Source organism: Triturus cristatus, chromosome 6 (assembly GCF_964204655.1).
Source record: "Triturus cristatus chromosome 6, aTriCri1.1, whole genome shotgun sequence".
In the NCBI taxonomy this organism is placed as follows: domain Eukaryota; kingdom Metazoa; phylum Chordata; class Amphibia; order Caudata; family Salamandridae; genus Triturus; species Triturus cristatus.
In genome coordinates, this window is record NC_140589.1 from 1,010,030,850 (window position 1) to 1,010,051,293 (window position 20,444).

General features: G+C 46.0%; 1 protein-coding gene across 1 annotated transcript in view; it reads right to left on the bottom strand.

The window, feature by feature from the left end:
* CCDC170 (coiled-coil domain containing 170) overlaps positions 1-20,444 on the bottom strand; it is a 244,970-nt gene that overhangs the window by 135,289 nt on the left and 89,237 nt on the right. Inside the window, exon 8 of the mRNA XM_085611791.1 lies at positions 19,714-20,031. Within this exon, the coding sequence (XP_085467917.1) occupies positions 19,714-20,031 (318 nt within the window). The remainder of the gene's footprint in view (positions 1-19,713; positions 20,032-20,444) is intronic.

A 20,444-nucleotide genomic window follows, 5' to 3' on the forward strand; every position in this document is an offset into this window, starting at 1 on the left:
AGAAGCAGAACGAAGGTTTCTAGTTGGAGAATTCCAGCTGAATTTTTTTTGCAGGTTCTTAGGGCCCATTCCATGAGCTGCCCTAAAGACAGTGCATAGAGCTTTGAATTGAATTCGCTGGTGGATCGGCAGCCAATGCAAATCTCGCAAGGCTAATGTGGTTGAGGTCCCTCGCTGCCTATTTAAAGCAAGTTTCGCTGCAATGGCCTGTATTCTGTACAGCTTCCCGATAAGGGTGTTAGGCGCACCCAGATATAGAGAGTTGCAGTAATCAAGTCTGCTGAGAAAATGAGCATTGCACAACCTGCGTTCTAGCAGAGTTAGGCAAAAAAACGGAGGATCTTTCTCAGCACTCAGATTAGCGAGAAGCAAGTGCCAACCGTTTTGTTAACCTGAGAATTCAGTTGGAGATCCTGATCCACCGTCACCCCCAGATTGCGTACTGTGCTAGAAGGGGTAATAGGTGCGCCAGTAGGGGACAGCTGAAAGATGGGTAAAACAGGCTGATCAGATCTTCTGGAAGCACACAGGACCACTTCCGTTTTAGAGCTGTTAAATTGTAACCAGTTCTTCTTAAGCCACTTCGTGGTGCTAGTCATACACTCGTGAAATCTTTCCAAGGAAATTGAATCATTCCCTTCCAAGGAAAACACGAGCTGGGTATCATCCGCGTAATTCACTACCTCCACTCAAAAAGATCAAATAAGCAGACTGAGAGGCTGCAAATAGATGTTAAAGAGCACAGGACTAATCCCTGAGCCCTGCGGGACCCCCTGCCGTAAGGAAGACTTGTTAGCAGAGAATGGCTGAAGGTACACTGTCTGTGTCCTGTCTGTTAGATAAGAACAAAGCCAGTCAAGGGCGTGACCAGTCACACCCTGGTCTTTAAGTCTCTCCAACAGTATACCGTGGTTTACAGTGTCAAAAGCCACTGATATGTCCAACAGCACCAAGATCACTGACTGGCCACTGTCAGCCCGCATCCTCATATTATCAAGCACAGTAACAAGTGCTGTTTCAGTACTCTGCTTGGGCCGAAAGCCAAATTGCATCTCGTCAACGAGCGAATACTCCTCAAGATACTGGGATAGAGACATACTGATGATGCGTTCCAGAATTTAACAGGATATGGCAATAAAGAAATTGGCCGATAATAGGCCACACACCCGGGGTCAAGCGTGTTTTTTTTTTTTAGAAGAGGGGTCACAACTGCTTCCTTCCAGATTTTAGGGACCTCCCCCGTACTCAAGGATAGACCACAGATCTGTCGTAAATAGGGAAAGAGCTCGGCCCCGTATTCCTTCCAGATTCTGTGGGGAAGGGGGTCCAGGGGGAACCCAAAGGAGACACCCCTGGCTAAGGTATCAAATGTTTCCTCGTCCGGAATGCGAAAGCATTCCAGAGTATGCTGGCAGTGTTTTAAAATGGTAGGGTTGCTGGGCTTAGAGTCTGGTGATGGCAGAGAACACTACTCAGCATTGGACAGCTGAGGATCAGGTTCTTCCACCACTGTAGGTGGATCAAAATCCCTAACTATCTTGTCGATTTTATCCTCCAGATAGGAAGCTAACTCATCGCATAAAGCTTGAGTAACAGGAATTTACTCACACAGCAATAAGCTCATACTTATTGCAATCGCTACGACACACAAAACCCTGCTTGCGTTTCTACAACAATCCTGAAATGAAACATAATTTGTGTGTTTCTTGCTGTTTAAAATAACACCACAGGGTGTAATAAGTGAGCCTGGCAGGAGGGGCCTCAAGATTGGACAGTGGTGCTGTGCATTACGTTGAACAGCATATCTGTCCAAAGGGAGAGGCGAGCATACATTGCAATAGTCCTGAAACTACCATGCAATGGCCTCTTGCATATGCTTAAAAGAAGAAAAAGTTGTAAAAACAAATTTCAACAAAAAGAGCCTGCAAAGTGAGCTGCAGCTCTCCTAATGTGGGGCGGGACGCCGAAAAGTGCTGCAACATCTTTGGGTTGAGTTCACGCTATATCAATTTTTTTTTAAAACAATGAAACAAAAAAAGCCTGCCGAGCAAGCAGCGCTCCCATTGTGTGGCAGGACGGTGAAATGCACTGCATTGCCTTTGGGTTGAGTTTGTGCAGAGCAAGCAGCAATCCTAATGTGTGGTGGGACTGTTAAAGGCGATGGAACCAGGAGAGGATGAGGAGCAGCACCTAAGCTGTTGATTAACCTGATTCTAAAGCAGTGCAATACCTTTGGGTTGAGTTAGCGCTATGCGAGCCTGCAGAGTGCGCTGCAGCACTCCTAATATGTGGCAGGATGGTGAAAAGAGCTGCAATACATTTGGGTTTAGTATGCGATATATAAAAACGTGTAACAATACAAATTAAACAAAAAGAGCCTGCAGTGAAAGCAGCGCTCCTAATTCATGGTTGAACATGCACATAGATCGCTAGATCCGAAACTGCATGTAGATGTCCCAACATTACACTCCCGATCATCACGCGCCTATTCAATTATAGAGTTTTTGTACTCAGGCTGGCCTGCGAACACGGCCCACTGCAATACCTGGGCTCGGCCATTTCATTGTTCCCTAACTTTACCATCGCGTCCAGGAGGCACGCAGCAAGTACTATGATGTCAAAAACTGACTGCGCCAACTAGGCTTCAAACATGCACTGTTGTATGCCACAGTGGCGTACCAAAACTTGAGGGGCTCCCCCTGCACAGTACATGGAGGGGGCCCCCCATTTTCCGGGTCAGTCAAGAGCTCTCAGGCCAGTGACCCGCCATATTGCAGGGGCTCACCACAGCCATAAAAAAAGGATTCTGGTTCCTCCATTGGTCACATCAGCCCTTTCATTGTGCGATTTACATACATCAGTAAATACTGCTGCTGTGCCCTCCAGCAAAGTTACATAACACGGCCTCCAGCCGGCCCACCAGACACATCCTCCTACATGATGACCCACCTTCCAGCGAAGCCTGCTCTGTTGACCACCTCCAAACACAGACCACTGCCTTCATGCCTGCTACTAACGCAGCCATTAACTCTACTCTCACCCCTACGAAACCCGCAGTTATGATTTTCCGCCTGCCTTGAAAACCACCCCTCAGATGTCACTGTGAACCTGTGACCACTGCTCCCCTGTCCACCACCGACAGAATGATGGCCGGTCCCCATTTAACCACTGCCTACCAGTAAAGACAGAGCCTTTCAACTGCTGCCCTCCCCAATGCCACTGTAGTAGTTTAAAACATGCTAAACAATCTCTTCAACTGACCACCCCAAACAGTTCTACCTACTAGCCTCTACGGCATCAAAGTCGTTCCTGCTACTTTTCATCCTCTGCATGATGCACACAATAATGTTAAATATACAAAGGGTCCGATTTTTGTTTCCTCACACCAATATTAATTTACACTATGTACCCCACTAAACCATACCTCCTGTCAAATGCAAACCTGATCCCATGTGTAGCACCAGTCAGCAACCGCACAGTAGCTATCAATACCGGCAACATCTAAAGCGCATTTCCACTTCCTTTCAATGGCAGCTCCTGATACATATACCTATGACTTCTGGGCGGCATCTACCACAGACCACAGCATTCTTTGTCTCCCTAAGACTAACCGAATGCTGTCGGTGAACGCTTCTCTTCCCCCTTCCTTACTAATAACTAATGGAGGAAAACAAAAAAAATATATAGTACTTTCTTATACAAATAGCGTATCAATCACTTGCTGCCCGCAGTCCTCACCAGATCTACACATTTCAATATTCTGCTATCGCACCATTTTGTCAACCCTATTATTATCTGGAGATGTTTTTAATCCCTTCTGTGAACTGGGAAAAGAAATACCTTGCACGAAAGTCCCTTTAAAACCTTTGCTACTTATACAAACTTGCAAAGCACTTTCTTGTTTTACTAACTGTCATTGTAAAGCAAACAGGTAACTCATTGTAGGATTGGAATTACTGCTTAGAAGTGTGGAAGGTAATACTGAGACGTAGGATGCATGCGTACACAATGCAACAATACAATTTAGCTTAACAAATTGGTCAGAAATTTACCAGAAATTAAAGAAACAGCCCATATTATTTTTACAAAGAAAAATAGACAAATGTCCACTTTATGCTCCGAAGCATAAAAGCCTTAGCGTGCCCAGCTTGTCTAAATCCACGCCACCTAATTCAGCCCTGCCAAGTACCACGCATCTGGCGTTAGACTAACACATTACATTGTGGTGATCGTCATCACCGCACTGAAATGCGAAATCACGCATGACAGGCATCGCGCCTCCTCAGGTACCAGTGCTGCTAATCAACGCTGGTGTAGTATTATTTCCATGTGGCCGCCGTCTGTTTTCTTGTGCTTCCCCTGTCTCCTAAACGCGATGCGGTAAATTTCACTATGCAGTACAGCTACCTGTGTAGTAGTCCTGTAATGAATGTCTCTTCTATGCTCACAACCTTTTGCCGTATTTGCGTAGTGTGTCCATAAAGTTAAGTCTCGCGAGGATTTGTTGCAGGCATGCACGTGCCATGCACCGGCAGCCCTACGTTGTCAGCCGCTTAGAGTGCAACATCTGCGAGGACTGGTTCCTGGCAGGAGCTAGGGGCTTGAGAAGGGCACCAAATCTCTGGAGTGGGTGATGTTGAGATCCGGGATAACCTCCGCCTACAGGCGGGGAGTGATGTGCAAAAACGGCTGTTCTACATGGAGGAGCTGGGTTCTAAGATTCCAATACGATGGCACCACAGCGCTGAAGTGCCCAATTTCATTGCTGTTTTGTTGTTGGGGGAACGGAAATAACGATGAGTAACTATTAAAGGAATAACATGCGGGTGTCTGTTTCCAGGCTGATTCCTACTTGTTTTCTTTGAAACTTTCACATGGCAGTAATATCTACTTTCAGCAGCAGACATACCGGAATGAAAAACAAAAACGTTTATTGTGAAGGTCCCGTAACTCCTGTGACCTAGGTGTATTGGTAACTCTTACCTGTGTCAGAGCGTTGATTTCTTCAGGTGCAAGATGGATATATAGCTGCACTGATTAGGGGTGTTACATTGCATAATTGCTAAATGCGTGACAATGGTTTCCGAAACTGTTACTGTACCCAGGTGACATTGTTGATACCACACAATACACTCTAGGAGTGCATAGGCATCACCTCCCCTCCCCTTACTGCCATTAATTATTGCTCCTTAGAGGGTTCCTCCAATCATCTCTTGTAGTTCCACTTGTTACTGTGGTCAGTCACCTGGCAGCCATCCAACGCCTGTTGGCCCTCCCGCGGTTTTTAATGCTCCTCTTTTGACTAGAGTCCATCGAGAGGCATGCTCTGACAGTCTACTATATTGCTTCATCCAGCCTCTCAAGTTCGGGCCTCTGCCTGCTGGTCGCAGGCCGGTAAGGCCCAATTTACATACACACACAGAAGAGGCCTCAGGTCCCCCTCTGTCCAGGAGGTGTTGTATTAATGCACCTACAGACCTTGTTCCGCAGACGAGCTGATTGTGCTGAGGGTCTAGGTGCCTACCGTGGCGCCGGGAGCTGTGGCCTAACTCTAGTCTGGGAGCATCAGAGGCACCACTGCACATACTGCTTCAGGCTTGGATCTCCCCTCCTCTCACACTCCTGGCTAAATGAATGAAACACTTCAGCCCAGGGCATACTAGACCACATAGTCCTAAAACATGTTAGATCCCAGTTGCACCCTACCTTAGACAGAAGATCACTGAGGAAGCACTAGAGAATAGGTCACTGGGCCTTACTGTGATTTTAGCATCCCAGGGCCCGATTCACAAAAATCCTAAAAATCAAAAAACACATATTTCCTCTTCACCCCATACCATATAATTCCACATCACATATTAAATTCCACACAACTTAATAACACTCCAAACCACGTAATTACACTGCACACAACACAATTCAACTACACATAATTCCACTTCAACCTATATAATTATACTTCACACAACATATTTACACTCAACTCCAAAACACGTAATTACCCTCCACAAAATACAACTCTGCAACATCCTGCATAATTCCACTCCGCACAATTATACACCAGACCATGCCACATAAGTCCACACGTCACACAATTGCACACTGTATCCCCACACAATTCATCACACAACATAATTACACTCCACATAATACCACTCAGCACCACATAATTTACCTCCACATGATTATGCTCTACTCCATATTGCATAAATACACTCCACATAAATCCATTCAATGCCACGTAGTAACATTCCACATAACTACACTTCACACCATGCCTCATAATACCACTCACCACAATTTTCACTCAACAGTGCACACTTCCACGTCACACAAATTCAACTCTACGCATTTCCATTCCACACCACATAATTCAACAACAAACTACATAATTCAAACCAACAACACAATTACACAACACACCACATACATCCAATCTACACCACAAAAGTCCGCATTATGCTACAATATTTACCAGCACACCACGTAAGTAAACTCCACTAAATACCACTCCACAACACAAAATACCATTCCAGATAATCTCACTCCAAGACACACAATCCCACTCCGTGACCCAATCCCACTCCACATAATTCCAGTACACTCAATACCACACAAGTACTATCCACATAATTACACTGCACACCATTCCACATTATTTCACTACACAGATCCAAGCCACACAACACAATTCCACAACTAACAATTTCAATCCAAATCATATATGACTTGCATATATGCAAATGCATATATTGCAAAACCATATATTGCAAAACCATATATTGCAAATGCTTGTTTACCTTCCAATGCGTTCCAGAAGATCCTGTTCCTGGAGCTGCAATCTTTCTCCTGCCTTCTCAGAGGAGTAGAGTCCTGTGGAGAATTCTCTCTCTGAGGGTCCCCACCCCTAGCCTTTTTCCGGGCCTGACTCTGACTGAAGAGAAAAAATGTAACTTGTTACTTTGTTTCTCTTCAGCCCTGGGTCAGCGGGAGGAGCTCAGAGCAGGCTGCACACCTCAGCTGCTTAAGAGCAAACCTCTCAAAGCTGTCTACCAAATGAGCTGAGGGGACCCCCTTCACCTACTGAAGACTGGGCTGCGGGGTTGTTTGTTACGCCCCTGGTATGCCACATGTTTACGGATTGACGTCAATGGGAAACCTGCCTTTTTAGGTCATGCCTTGACAGCGCATGCGCTGTCTCTCGATCTGTTGTCTATACTTCTTGGCTAACAGCCTGCCAAAACGGCTTTACTCAGTTACTGTGATTGTCCTTTCAAAAGGCTTGGCTGCAATTTGTTACTGTCCCTTCTTTGTCCCTCTGTGTCCTCCTTTGTTTCCTCCCAGCAGCAGCACCTAACTTTGGCTATCCTCCCGCTTTTGTTTTGATGCGTTCGTTTACAGGGAATTTTTTATCTTTATTCTTCCTTTGTAGTGTTAGCAATAAATGTTTTGAAGGGAACTCGCGCCCTGGGTATAAACTCAACAGGGGGATGAGAGGTCCAAGAGCTCACATTAGTGTGGGATACAGCATCCCATTCACAAACAATTCACAATCTCCTTACGTGCTCCAGGATTGCATAATAAACCTGTATGTATTTCCATTCAGGTGAAATTCTGGAGCACGTAATGAGCTTGTGAATTGTTTGTGATCAGGATGCTGCATTCCTCACTCTGTAACGTAAGCTCTTGGGTCTCTCAGCAACATTTGCATATTTGTGCACCAATGTAAACACAAACAAGCATTTGCAATGCAATATGTATCACATTTGTGAGACTTTACGTTATTGGCATGGTAAATGACAATGCTTTTTATTTATGTGTTGGTTTTGAAAACAGATAAATAAAAGGCATTGTCGTTTACGATGCCAATAGCTCTAACCCTCGGAAATGTGAGACCTATTGCATTGCAAATGCTTGTTTGATACCCCAGCTGATGTGGCGGCCTCCTCCAAGCAACAACTGCAAATAACTCCTCTTCCAGGCACACTACATCGGTGCACTCCCACTCCTAGTCCCCTTCAACGCAGCCTCTGCCTGTCTGACGGCCATTTTTCCCACTGCCTATTCCTATTACTGACAGAGCCACCACGGGCAGCCCCTGTGAGAGATGACTGTATCTGCCCCCTCTATGCTTTAAAGCAGTGCTTATGTTTCTCTCACCTTCGGTATTGCATTTGCGATCCTATCCTTTGTTTTCCGGTATCACTCATCATGCGGACAATGCCGACCAAAGTGCTGCCTCCTCCCAGAGGTGTACACCACAATGTTGGATAAAGGGATGTTTATTCTTGTTCTGTTTGTCGTGGGGATTCGCTGGATGTGTTCTCGTGCAGTGTGGGTGGGGGAAGAGTATTTAGATTTTGTATGTTTTTGTTCGGTTTGTTTTTATTTGCCCAATGGGTACCTATAGAATTTTCTAAAGACATTGCGCAACCTCCCTCATATCATTCCTTTAGATGGCATCATGTGAAGGTAGGGAGAGATAACCAGAAGTTGCCCTCCTCAAGTGGAATATACGTGGACTTGAAAAACCCGTGAAAGGGGAAACAAGTCCTTTCATATCTATCCTGTCATGGGGTCAAGAGAGCTTTTCTCCAAGAAACCCATCTTCCTCCCTGCGATTCCCACACATTCCCTTCCTCTTGGGGCGTGCACCATTATTTTTTCCTGTTACAGCACTTATTCGGGGGGTATGCATACTTATCCACCACAGCATACTCTTTTCCTCAATACCAGTTTCACTGACCCATACGGTCATTATATCATATTAGCTGATGTTTTGGCTGACAAGCACACCTTGTTGATAAATGTTTATGGCCCCAATATCAATATGCCCAAATTAAGAATATCTACTCACTCATGGGACAGGTGGAGGCAGAACTTATCCTTATGGGTGGAGACTTCAACATGGTTCAGGACCCGTTTGAGGTCTCCACCAGTTCACAAGCAAGTGGTAAACCATGAACCCTGGAGGTCCTTTGTGACATAGCTGACACCTATACACTCCAAGACATCTAGCGTGCATGACACTCATCTAACCCTGCTTATACATTTAAATATCGCACCCCATGGCATGTGGGCGAGACTTGACTATTGGCTTCTTTCTGCAAATGGACAACTGATGTCTCGCATTTACCACATACTCTGTCAGATCACTGCCCAGTTCGATTAGTGCTGCAGAACCCATATGGAGGCAGCCTGAAGCACACTTTGCAATTCCCTGGGGAGGCCTTTCATGAGATAGTCTTCTGCTCCAAAATACGAGATTCAATCACTGAATGTTTTACCCTTAATGCTGGTTCGGTCTCAATCCAGGTCACCCTTTGGGAGACTTCAAGTACTATATCCTCAGAGTATTCCCAAGCATGCGGGGCATCCTGTGTGACATAGGTTCCCAACAGGCTCAGGCCAAATCTGAGCTGAAAAGGAATATGCTACTTACCAGTATGCATCTGTTCTTGGCATGTAGAGCTGCAGATCTACACACTTTTGCATACATCGCCATCTGGTGTTGGGCCCGGATGTTTGCAGTTTGTTTTTCCTCTTGGAAAGTCTTTGGAAGTCACGAGGTCGGTGACTCCTCCCTTGGTTCGTATTGCGCATGGGCTTCGGCTCCATCCTCAGATTGTTTTTCGCCAACAGGGAAAGATGGAGCGTAGTAATAACAGTAAAGAAACCCTTGTGTGTTGTATCTAAATAGGATAAACTGGAACAGATACAGGTAGCCGGGGAGGCGGGTGGGCGTGTGTAGATCTGCAGCTCTACATGCCAAGAACAGATGCATACTGGTAAGTAGCACATTCCGTTCGAGGCATATGAGCTGCAGATTACAGCCTTTTGCATAGACTATATAGCAGTTGCCAACCTTAGCGGCGACCACCGGTATCTGCTGCAGTGGTTTGAAAAAGTGTTTTCAGTACAGCCTGGCCCACACTAGCTTGTTGCTTGGTTTGCACATCTACACAGTAATGTTTAGTGAAAGCGTGCGGTGTGGACCATGTAGCTGCCTTGCAGATATCATCTAATGGGATGTTCCCTAGAAAAGCCATAGAAGCCCCTATCTTTCTTGTAGAGTGGGCTTTAGGGGGAACAGATAGCGTGCGTCTTGCTTTGTGGTAGCAAATCTGTATGCATTTTACAATCCACCTAGCTATCCCTGATTTAGAGATGGGGTTGCCTTTATGAGATGGAGAGAAAGAGACAAACAGTTGCTTTGTCTTTCTGAAGGGTTGTGTTCTCTGGATATAGTAAAGCAAGGCCCTTTTAACATCCAGTGTGTGTATAGCCCTTTCTGCAACAGTTTGAGGTTGCAAGAAAAAAAACGGTAATTCTACCGATTGGTTTAGATGAAAGGGTGAGATGACTTTGGGTAGGAATTTTGGGTTGGTACGGAGGACAACCTTGTTTGGGTGCATTTGGAGAAAAGGTTCTTGTATAGTAAGTGCTTGTATTTCACTGACCCTTCTAAGGGAGGTGATGGCTACCAGGAAAGTTGTTTTCCATGTGAGGAATTGCAGTTCGCATTTATGCAAGGGTTCAAAAGGCGGTCCCATTAGCCTTGTGAGCACTATATTTAAGTTCCACACAGGTGAGGGTGGCACCCTGGGGGAAATTATTCGTTTTAGGCCTTCCATGAAGGCTTTAATGGCAGGCACTCTGAAAAGTGATAGGTGCTGTCTGTTTTGTAAGTAAGCGGCAATTGCTGCGAGGTGTAGCCGAATGGATGTATATGCTAGGTTACATCTTTGTAGGTGTAGTAAGTAGCATATGATGTGCTGTATGGATGCATCTAGAGGGTTGATTGTGTTGTTATGGCAATAAACAACAAATCTTTTCCACTTGGCAGCGTAGCAGGCTCTAGTGGTAGGACGTCTAGCTTCTCTGATAACATTCATACAGTTGGGGGGAAGGTTAAGGTATCCCAACTCTAGGATTTCAGGAGCCAGATCGCAAGGTTGAGCTGAGCTGGGTCCGGGTGTCTGATCTCTCCAAGGTTCTGGGTTAGCAGGCATGGTGAGAGGTGTAATTTTTGGTGTGGCACTACTGAGAGTTCCAGCAACGTGGTGTACCATGGTTATCTGGCCCATGTTGGAGCTACTAGAATGAGTGTGAGGGAGTGCTGTTGTAGCTTTCGCACCACTAATGGAATTAGGGGAAGAGGTGGAAAGGTGCATGCGATGCGTCTGTTGTCAGGATTATTTGTGGAACCAGGCCCAGGAACGGTCGACCTCTGGAAAGATTTGTGGTGTTCCACCACTGCAGAGAGCGATGGGTGCGACAGTCTACCAACACCAGATCTGTCAGTTGTCCCTGGGACTGGTTCCATTGGCGCGCTAAGCACTCTTGGAGTGGACGCATCTGGAGTCTTGCATGAGGCACTATAAAAATGCAAGAGGCCATCATCCCTATCAGTTGCATAAACACTCTTGCTGGAAGGGAGTGTTGAAGTATGAATTTTTGACGCAAAGCCTGAATGCTTGCGATTCTTGCCGGATTGGGGTAGGCAATGGCTTTTGAGGTGTCTATGGTGGCACCGAGGTATTGCTTTATGTGGGATGGTGTTAGTTGGGACTTTTGGTGGTTCACCGTGAAGCCTAGTTGGTAAAGTAGCTGGATTGTAGTGGTGGTGTGGTGTACACATTGGTTGTAGGACGCGGCTTTTATGAGCCAGTCGTCCAGATACGGGAAGACGTCAATGTGCTGTCTTCTGAGGTGTGCCGCCACTACCGCTAGGCACTTGGTAAATAACCGTGGTGCTGTTTTGACCCCGAATGGGAGCACCTTGAACTGGTAGTGTTGCCCGTCCACTGCAAATCAGAGGTAATTTCTGTGGGCATGGTGTACCGGAATGTGAAATTACGCGTCTTTCTAGTCCAGTGTGGTGAGAAAGTCGTTCTGGGAGAGGAGCGGAAGTACCTGCTGAAGTGTTACCATGTGAAAATGGTCCGAATGTATGTATGTGTTTAGAGGCCGGAGATCTAAGATACGTCGTAGAGTCTCTTTTTGGTATCAGAAAATATAGGGAGTAGACCCCTACATTTTGCTGATCGTGGGGGACCTGTTCTATTGCGTGTTTTTGTAGGAGGGACGAGGGAGATCACCTCCTGTTTTAGTAACGCGGAATGTTCTTGTGACATTGGGCGTTACCTGGGCAGAATGTTGGGGGGGTAGATGTGAGTTCCAGGCAGTACCCTGAACGAATAATTTGGGTCACCCACTTGTCTGATGTGATCGACTCCCAGACGTGAAGGAAATTTTTTAGTCTGCCCCCGACCGGAGTGGGATGGTCTGGGGGGAGCAGGGGGAAGTCATTGGGTAGGCGGTGTGGCAGAGCGGGCGGTATTTGTTTTGCCTCTGCCTTTATTGTTGTTGCCTCTATATCCGCCTCTTTGATAACCTTTTGTGAAGGTGGACTGAGGAGGGGATTTGTAGGACGTGGACGCGCTATCTGAAGAGTAGCCTCTGCCCGTGCCCCGAAAGGAAGAGCGGCGAAAGGAGCGTCTAGGAGGGTGTGACTGTAGGGCTCCCATAGATTTTGCCGTATCTGTGTCTTTTTTCATCTTCTCGACGGCCTCATCTATCTTTGGACCGAATAAATGTTCCTGATCGAATGGATGGTTTAATATGGAGGCTTGTACCTCGGGTTTAAAGCCTGAAACTCTGAGCCAAGCGTGTCGACGGAGTAGGACACTGGTGTTAATGGCCCTGGAAGCTGTGTCTGCAGCGTCTAAGGCACAGCGTATAAAGGTATTGGTTATGGTCTTACCCTCTTGGATTAATTCATTGGCCCTATTTTTATATTTTTCTGGGAGATGGTGCATGATGGTTTCTAGTTCATCATAATGCGCTCTGTCGTATCTGGCCAATAGCGCTTGAGTGTTGGCGATACGCCATATATTAGCTGCCTGTGACGCAGTGCGTTTTCCTGATGCGTCCAGGAGCTTTGATTCCTTGTCAGGTGGTGGTGCTTCGCCTGACGCCTGGGAATTTGATATTTTTCTTGCGGTGGATACCACTAGGGAATCCAGTGGCGCTGGCCCTTTAATGTAGGCAGGATCTGTAGGGGCAGCTTTATACTTCTTTTCTATGCGTGGATTTAGGACCCTAGCCCTGACTGGGTCTTTAAAAACCTCTGGCGCATGTTTTATTACCCCTTTGAGCATAGGTAGTATAGCAGTAGACCTATGTGCTGTATCAAAGGTATCTAGGAGGAAATCTTCCTCTACTGGGTTAGTGTGTAGCTCTACCCCGTGATAATGTGCCGCCCTCTGAAGTAGGTGGTGAAAACCTAGTGAGTCTTCTGGTGGCGATGGCCTGGATGGATATAGGTCATCTTGTGGGACATCTAGAATGTCTGGATTATTATAATCATCCCAGGGGTCTGGGGATCCTGTAGGGGTGGGATCTTGTGGCACATCTGCTGGGTCATAGTATGGGTCCCCCTGATCATCATGGTCTGGAGACGGGGTCGGAGAGGGATGAGGCAGGGGTGGAGAAGGTGGAGGGGGTGGAGGTGGAGAGGGTGGAGGAGGTGGAGGAGGCGGGGAAGGCACTCTGAAAGGGGAGGTAGCACAGTCCTTCCTCTTTGGAGGTGGAGATGGAGCTGGTTTGTCCAATTGTCTCTTTTTAGAAGACAGTGCCAATTGTCCAGTGTATGGATCCTTGGTAAGTGTCTTTTGCAAAGGATCCGGTGTAAAAAGTTCTTGTGACACTGGTTGTTCGGTCGGCGCCGACGTTTTCGGGGCGGACGGCTTCTTAGGCTTGTCTGTGCCGTGCTTTTTGGGAACCTCCGATTTTTTGTTCGGTGCCGATACAGGCTTCGGCGCGGGAGTGTCGGTGCCAAGGGCCTTATGATGTTTGGTCGGCACCGAGAGGCTGGGTTTCGACACCGAGGGCTTTGGTGTGGAGCTCGGTGTCGAGGTGGAGGCCGATCTTTTCTTCTGTGCCGAAGGGTGTTTTTCGGCACCGCTGGCAGGCTGGTTCGAGCCCGAGCCGCTGGAAGGCTTACTTGGCTTCGTCACCGGGCCCGAAGGTGGGGTGTTCGAAGCAGTGTCTTTGGTCTTGCCTAGGACCGAAGGCGAAGGCGTGACCGAAGCCTTTTTGGGTGTCGGCGCGGGTGTGGGAGGGGGTATTTTACTCACGACCCTCTGCGCCGGGGTGATGTCCTTCACATCCGAGTCGTCGGCTTCGGAAGCACTGACGAGGTCCTCTTCGGTGTGCTGGTGTCCCGGAGCTTCGACGTCGTCCCCGAAGATGTCGACTGGAACGGAGGTCGAGGAGTGCGCCATTTTTTGTCTGGCCCTTCGGTCTCGAATAGTCTTTTTGGATCTAAAAGACTTGCAGGGACAGTCTCGAGCCTCGTGTTCAGGGGAGAGGCAGTGGTTGCACACCTCATGAAGATCGGTGTGGGGGAATTTGGACCCACATCGAGGGCACTTCTTGAATGGAGTTCTTTCCATCAGCCGGGACCGGAGCCTGGATAGGCTCGAAGGCCGCCGTCGATGACTGGAATCGAAGGTGCGTCAAAGAAGAAGGTGATTGAGGAGATCAGTATCTAAACAATACCGCGGAGAGCGAGGATTACGCTTCGATCGTCAAACTGGAATGTTCGGAACCGGAGCGCGAAGTATTACATCCAAGCCCGATGGCGGAAAAAAACAATCTGAGGATGGAGCCGAAGCCCATGCGCAATACGAACCAAGGGAGGAGTCACCGACCTCGTGACTTCCAAAGACTTTCCAAGAGGAAAAACAAACTGCAAACATCCGGGCCCAACACCAGATGGCGATCTATGCAAAAGTGTGTAATCTGCAGCTCATATGCCTCGAACATATAGATCAAGCGGATTCTCTACCCCATTGTTCTCCACATCTACACTGACACTTAGTCAGAATTCCAAGACCTGGTCGATATAGCACATATGAGTAAGCACACCACTGCTGGACGATACAGTAATGGGAATGCCGCACTCTGGCATGATTGCTTTGCCCTAACATCTTGGCGGCTACATCACCCTGCTGCCTTCTTCAACTGGTGACAACATCTCTGATAATGCAAGCATAATGGCTAAGCTCCTGCCCTATGATGGCCAACTATATTCCTCCCGCTCCTCTGATGACACAACAGAGATCGAGGTTGCAATAGTGTGGATATCTGATGATCAACATCGTTTCCTCAGTAAATCTATCACTTGTGAGGAAAACACGGAGGCCATAGATGCCCTTGATGGGTCCAAGGCTCCTGGCTTAGATAGCCTCATTGGGGCAGTCTACAAAGCAATTAAACATCAACTAGCACCTCATCTCCTTGCCATGTATGCTAAATCCCTTGAAACAGGTATCTTACCGCCAACTCTGCAAGAAGCCCCGCTCACGCTTCTCCTGAAGCCTGACAAAGACCCCCCTCCAATTATGCAACTCCTACCGCCCCCTCTCTCTCATAAATCTTCCTTATAAGATTTTAGCCGAAGCCTTCATCACCAAATAATCTTTATCAATGGAGCAGATTATCTCTCCCGTCCAATCAGGCTTTGTCCCACAAAGGTCCACCTCAATTGATTTAAGGATGATATTTGCAGTTTTACATAGGATCTCCCCAATGGTCCCAGCAACAGTAGTGTTATCGGATGCTGAAAAGGCATTTGACTCCCTGAAGTAGTCCTTCCTGAGGGATACGTTGGACTAACTAGGCCTTAACTGTGGTTTTAGATTCATGGTCATGCTCCTTTATTCCAGCCCTGTGGCTAGACTACAGTCGCTCACAGGTCCCTTTCCTGTAGCTAGGGGAACCTCTCTTCTGCCCGGGTCCGCTATCTCAAGCAAGAGAAGGATCAAAACAGAGACCTGCTATCCTCCATTCTTTTGTAGTTAGCCCCTATGGACCCTTTCGATATACAAACACTCTACACCAGAAGTTGGGCAAGTTGGGCATGGTGAAAACTTTTACATGTATTAGGAGGGAGTATCCATTCCTCACCAGCTCTACCATTGATTGATAATCCCAGGCTCCCCCTTACTAGTGAGAAACTAGTTCAACGCACCTTACATCATTATGGCCTACGCACCATGGGTGATGTTTACCCTGATGGCTATATACTTCCACACACTGACAATGATAAATTTCAAAATGCCTCTATTATGTACCACTTGGTCCTCCGATGGGTCCATAATACCTTACGTCCCCGATAATCTTCCTACCCTTTGGCCCCAGATGACTTCCCACCATTAACACTTATTATTTCTGATATTGACGGAGAGCGGTTGATTTCTCATTAGCACCGAACCTGCCTGCCTACTGCCGCAGAGACTCTGCCAAGCTGAAAAACAAGATTCCTTGCTTTAAGATTAGTGTAGACTATGCACTGTTGCAGCCCTCACGTCTAGGCCGAAAGGGCCTATGGTTGCCATTACAAGACTAATTACTCACCCTGGAATCAGTAGACTCAGACTGAAGTCATACATCCCCCTATCTGTCTTTTCCTCTATTCATTGCCTCCCTCGACCTGCCGGGTCCTTGGAGTATGGACCTATCTCACACCAGTGCCATTACGGCACCTAGATTTTTGAACAACTATGCTGTATTGTGCCTAGCCTACATGTCTCTTTCTGTTACAAGAAACTTTAATTATGATGCTCTTATGTGAATTGATTTGTCATGTGTACTGTGGATAACGCTTGTAACCCTCAGTATGTTCTTGTTTGCTATCTACCACTGAAAATATAATACACAAAATTATTTAAAAAAGTGTAATGCCTTGCTCCAATTGTCATATCTGCCTTTTTGTACGTCTGCACTCTCCATCAAATCACAAATTCTTCCTCCTAATTTCAACCTTCATTTGCTTTTCGCCTTACCCTGTTTAATTTGACCATTAAACATTGGACTGACTGCTTGATGATTTCATTGGGCCAGTTTATAAAGTTAGCCGGCACCTAAGCCTCTATATACAATCTTGTTAATGGTGAAAATTACCCAACATAAGTAAATACTTCTCTGTGACCCTTGTGCTAAGGTGTCAAGGAAAATCCAGTTTTAAAGGTAGAACCTTTTCTCCTATGACATCACTAAATGGTCAAATGGATAGTCACTGGCCATCTAGTCACTGTAATTGGTCAAGGCACAATGCTGGCTTAATTTGTGGTGAAGTGAAATAGGAACATGCTTCTGCTGTGTGCCTCAGCCCCACTGGCAGTTTTATAACAATGAGTGTAGCACTCAGAGTTACTCCTTCTGTTGCCGGGTTTTAAGTATAAACAGCATCAGAGGGCGGCCATCTCAGTAGTGGCTCCAAAATCTGTACTTTGCTCCTGCTTATTCTTTGATACTTTCAATCATCAAATGCTTAGGCACAATATAAAGCCCTATGTTATTAACTACAGGGGCAGACAGTGGTCAAGGGCATGAGGGGTGTTGTCCTACCACCAATGTGGAGGAGAAGAGAATTCAAGCAGCTACGAGAAGCGAGAGACGAGAAGCAGTAGAAAAGGTTTTATGTTTGATAATGGGTTGGTGCTAGGACTGGAGAGCCCAGCGCATGTGTCGAGCAAGGAAAGTCCACGCCCTACAGGCACAGGCCATGACAGTGACATTACTGTGATGGGCGTTGGACGGTTTAGCATAGCTGCATTTAGGCGTTTATGCTGTAGCCCAGGGTGGGGTCAAAATAACATTCAATTCAAGTTATGAGCCGGGGCAGAGCAGATTGATGTGGACAAATTAAGAGTGGGTGGTAACCACCTAAGTGTGGGCTCCACCTGCTTGACTATCACCACCGCTGGCTTTCTTTTCAATGCTATGGGGTAGGCTGGAGGAGGAGTTCGGAATCTCTGGAGGCTGGCTTTCATTTTCATAGGTTGAAGATGTGTTGAAGAGCATGTTGTTGCAGAGGAAGAGCTCTTTGTCTTTGGGTGAGTGCTACTATAACTTTGTTTACTTTTTAACCTCGCCAGTGCCTTCTCTTGCACTGCTTGTTCAATAAAAGTAAGTTGCTAGTGACTGCGGAACAATCACACCACTAGTTGATTGATGTGTTATTGCTGTTGCCGTTGCCTACTTTAAAACCATAAATGTATCTCAGTTATTCTATTTTCCTTTTCATTTATGCTGAGAACGCACATTTTTATAACCAAGTTAGACGATTATGGAAACGTGAAAAGGAAAAACAGCTGTGTGCGGGTTTTACAGTCCTTAACGGAAAATCTCTTCCCATTTGGAAGTAACAAATACAGATTAATGTAAACATATGCATGTTTTCCATTTTAGGTATATGACAGGAGCAACAACAAACCTGAAAATAACTGCTTGTGTTATTGTTGCTGCAGTCATGGATGGCCTATATTGAATGAGCAAGCCATGCAAGATGAACCAAGCCATGCAAGATGAACCAAGGGCTCAGCCATGGCTCTGTCTCCCAAGCAGGGAAAGTATTTAAATGCCTCCTAAGAAAGGAATTGTATATTTGAAGCCAGATTGCTGCTTCTCTCACTCGTCCCATGTACATTTGGAATGTTTACGCCCGCCACATTCAAAATTCACCAGCAGACACTGATTAACCAGCACGTTGACTCTACAGGGCCATCAACAGTTATGCCCCAGTAATGTGAAACACCTGGGTGACTGTTTGCCATAAAAACAGCAAACTGAAGTAACTCTAAATTCAAACTTTAATGGGCTCCTCTTTAAGGTTTTGGATATTGTGTTCTGGGAATAGATCTGAGTGAGTACTCATGTGCTGTTTTTTTTCTGCGACCTGTGGTATGCTAAAAATGTGGGAATAAAAGACATAATATGTGAACTGCAATGACATATGGATTTGCTACAAAATAAATTGATATTATACAGATGTGACTCACATAACCAGGAACCAATTGTAAATGTACGACTCACATAACCAGGAACGAATACATGACGCTACAACGGAAACAATTACAACGCATGGTTTTACAACATGGTTTTTACATCGCAACTACCATTACAGCGCATGTTTTTACAACACATGCCATTAAAATGCATTTTTAAGAACTTCCATTACAATGCATTCCATTAGAATACATACCATTACAACGCATACCATTACTTCGCATAATACTTTTAGTGCAACAGTAGGGAAAGTGTTGGATAGCGTAGGGGTAAAAATTACTATTCCCACTCCAGTGAGTGCAACAGTATGGAAAGTGTTGGATAGCGTAGGGGTAAAAATTACTATTCCCACTCCAGTGAGTGCAACAGTAGGTACAGTGTTGGATATTGTAGGGGTAAAAATTACTATTCACAACTACCCCAAAACCCATACCCACCCTAAAACTTAAAAATCTCCATTACTTACCTTATAATGCGTTGTAATGGCATGCGTTGTAATGGTATGCGTTGTAATGGCATGCGTAGTAGTGACATGCGTTGTAATGGCATGCGTTGTAATGGCATGCGATGTAAAGGCAGTTGCGTTGTAAGAGTTGCGTTGTAAAAGCAGTCCGATGTAATGACTGCGCTGTAATTGATGTTTCCTCTAGGAACCAATTGTAAATGTACACGACGCTTACACATCATTATTCTACACATGGAGTTGGAGTACTCATTCAAGAAGCAACCGAGCAATAAACATAAACGAGAAAACAAAGTAACACATATTTTACCATGATGAATTCAACACATGTAACCAGGTTTTGCACAGGAGGCAGATGGCAATGACGAAAATAAAACAAATTGCCAACTTACCATTTTCTTGCTTTCTCCTTTGCTGAACACATCTCGGATTCTCTCAACAATAGCTTCTTCGGTGGGCTTGACTGTGACAGAACTGCTGCTCAGCAGGGCTGCCATTCGCTCTTTGAATGCGTTAAGAAATCCGTGAGTTGCCTTTGCCTCCTCTTGAATGCTCTTCAGGCTCCCACCCAGTTCACTGGAGCTCATCCTCACATGGCTCAACTCTTGCTTGCATGCCTCCCACGCTCGCTGGCTAGCCGCTAGCCTATCTTGCAGTATTTTCACCTCCCTCTCAAGATTTCGTTTAGCTTCTTTGGCAAGCTCCAAGTCCTAGGGAAAGATCAAATACGGTTATCTATTATGATATAAGAATGTGTTGAAAAGTGTCTAATAAATAAAGCAAATTGTAGAAAATACACACAGGTGTAGCTAGGTAAAGTCCTTGTTCACTGGGCATAAACATTATCAGTAGGAATACTGAGTGGTCTCAATATCGCGACTAGAATATCCAGGACCAAAATATCTACAGGTAAGTGAATATATGTCGTTACTACGCATTCCGTTGCAACGCATGCATTTACCACGCATGCGTTACAACGGAATGTTTTTTCTACGCATTGCCTTTACCTCGATTTTTCCTTTACCCCGCTTTTTCTCTTTTTGGGGGGGACCCCCCCCCCCCCCCCAAGCTCCCTTTCTTCTTTTTTTTGCCTTTTTCTCACGTCTTCGCCGACACTAAAAAA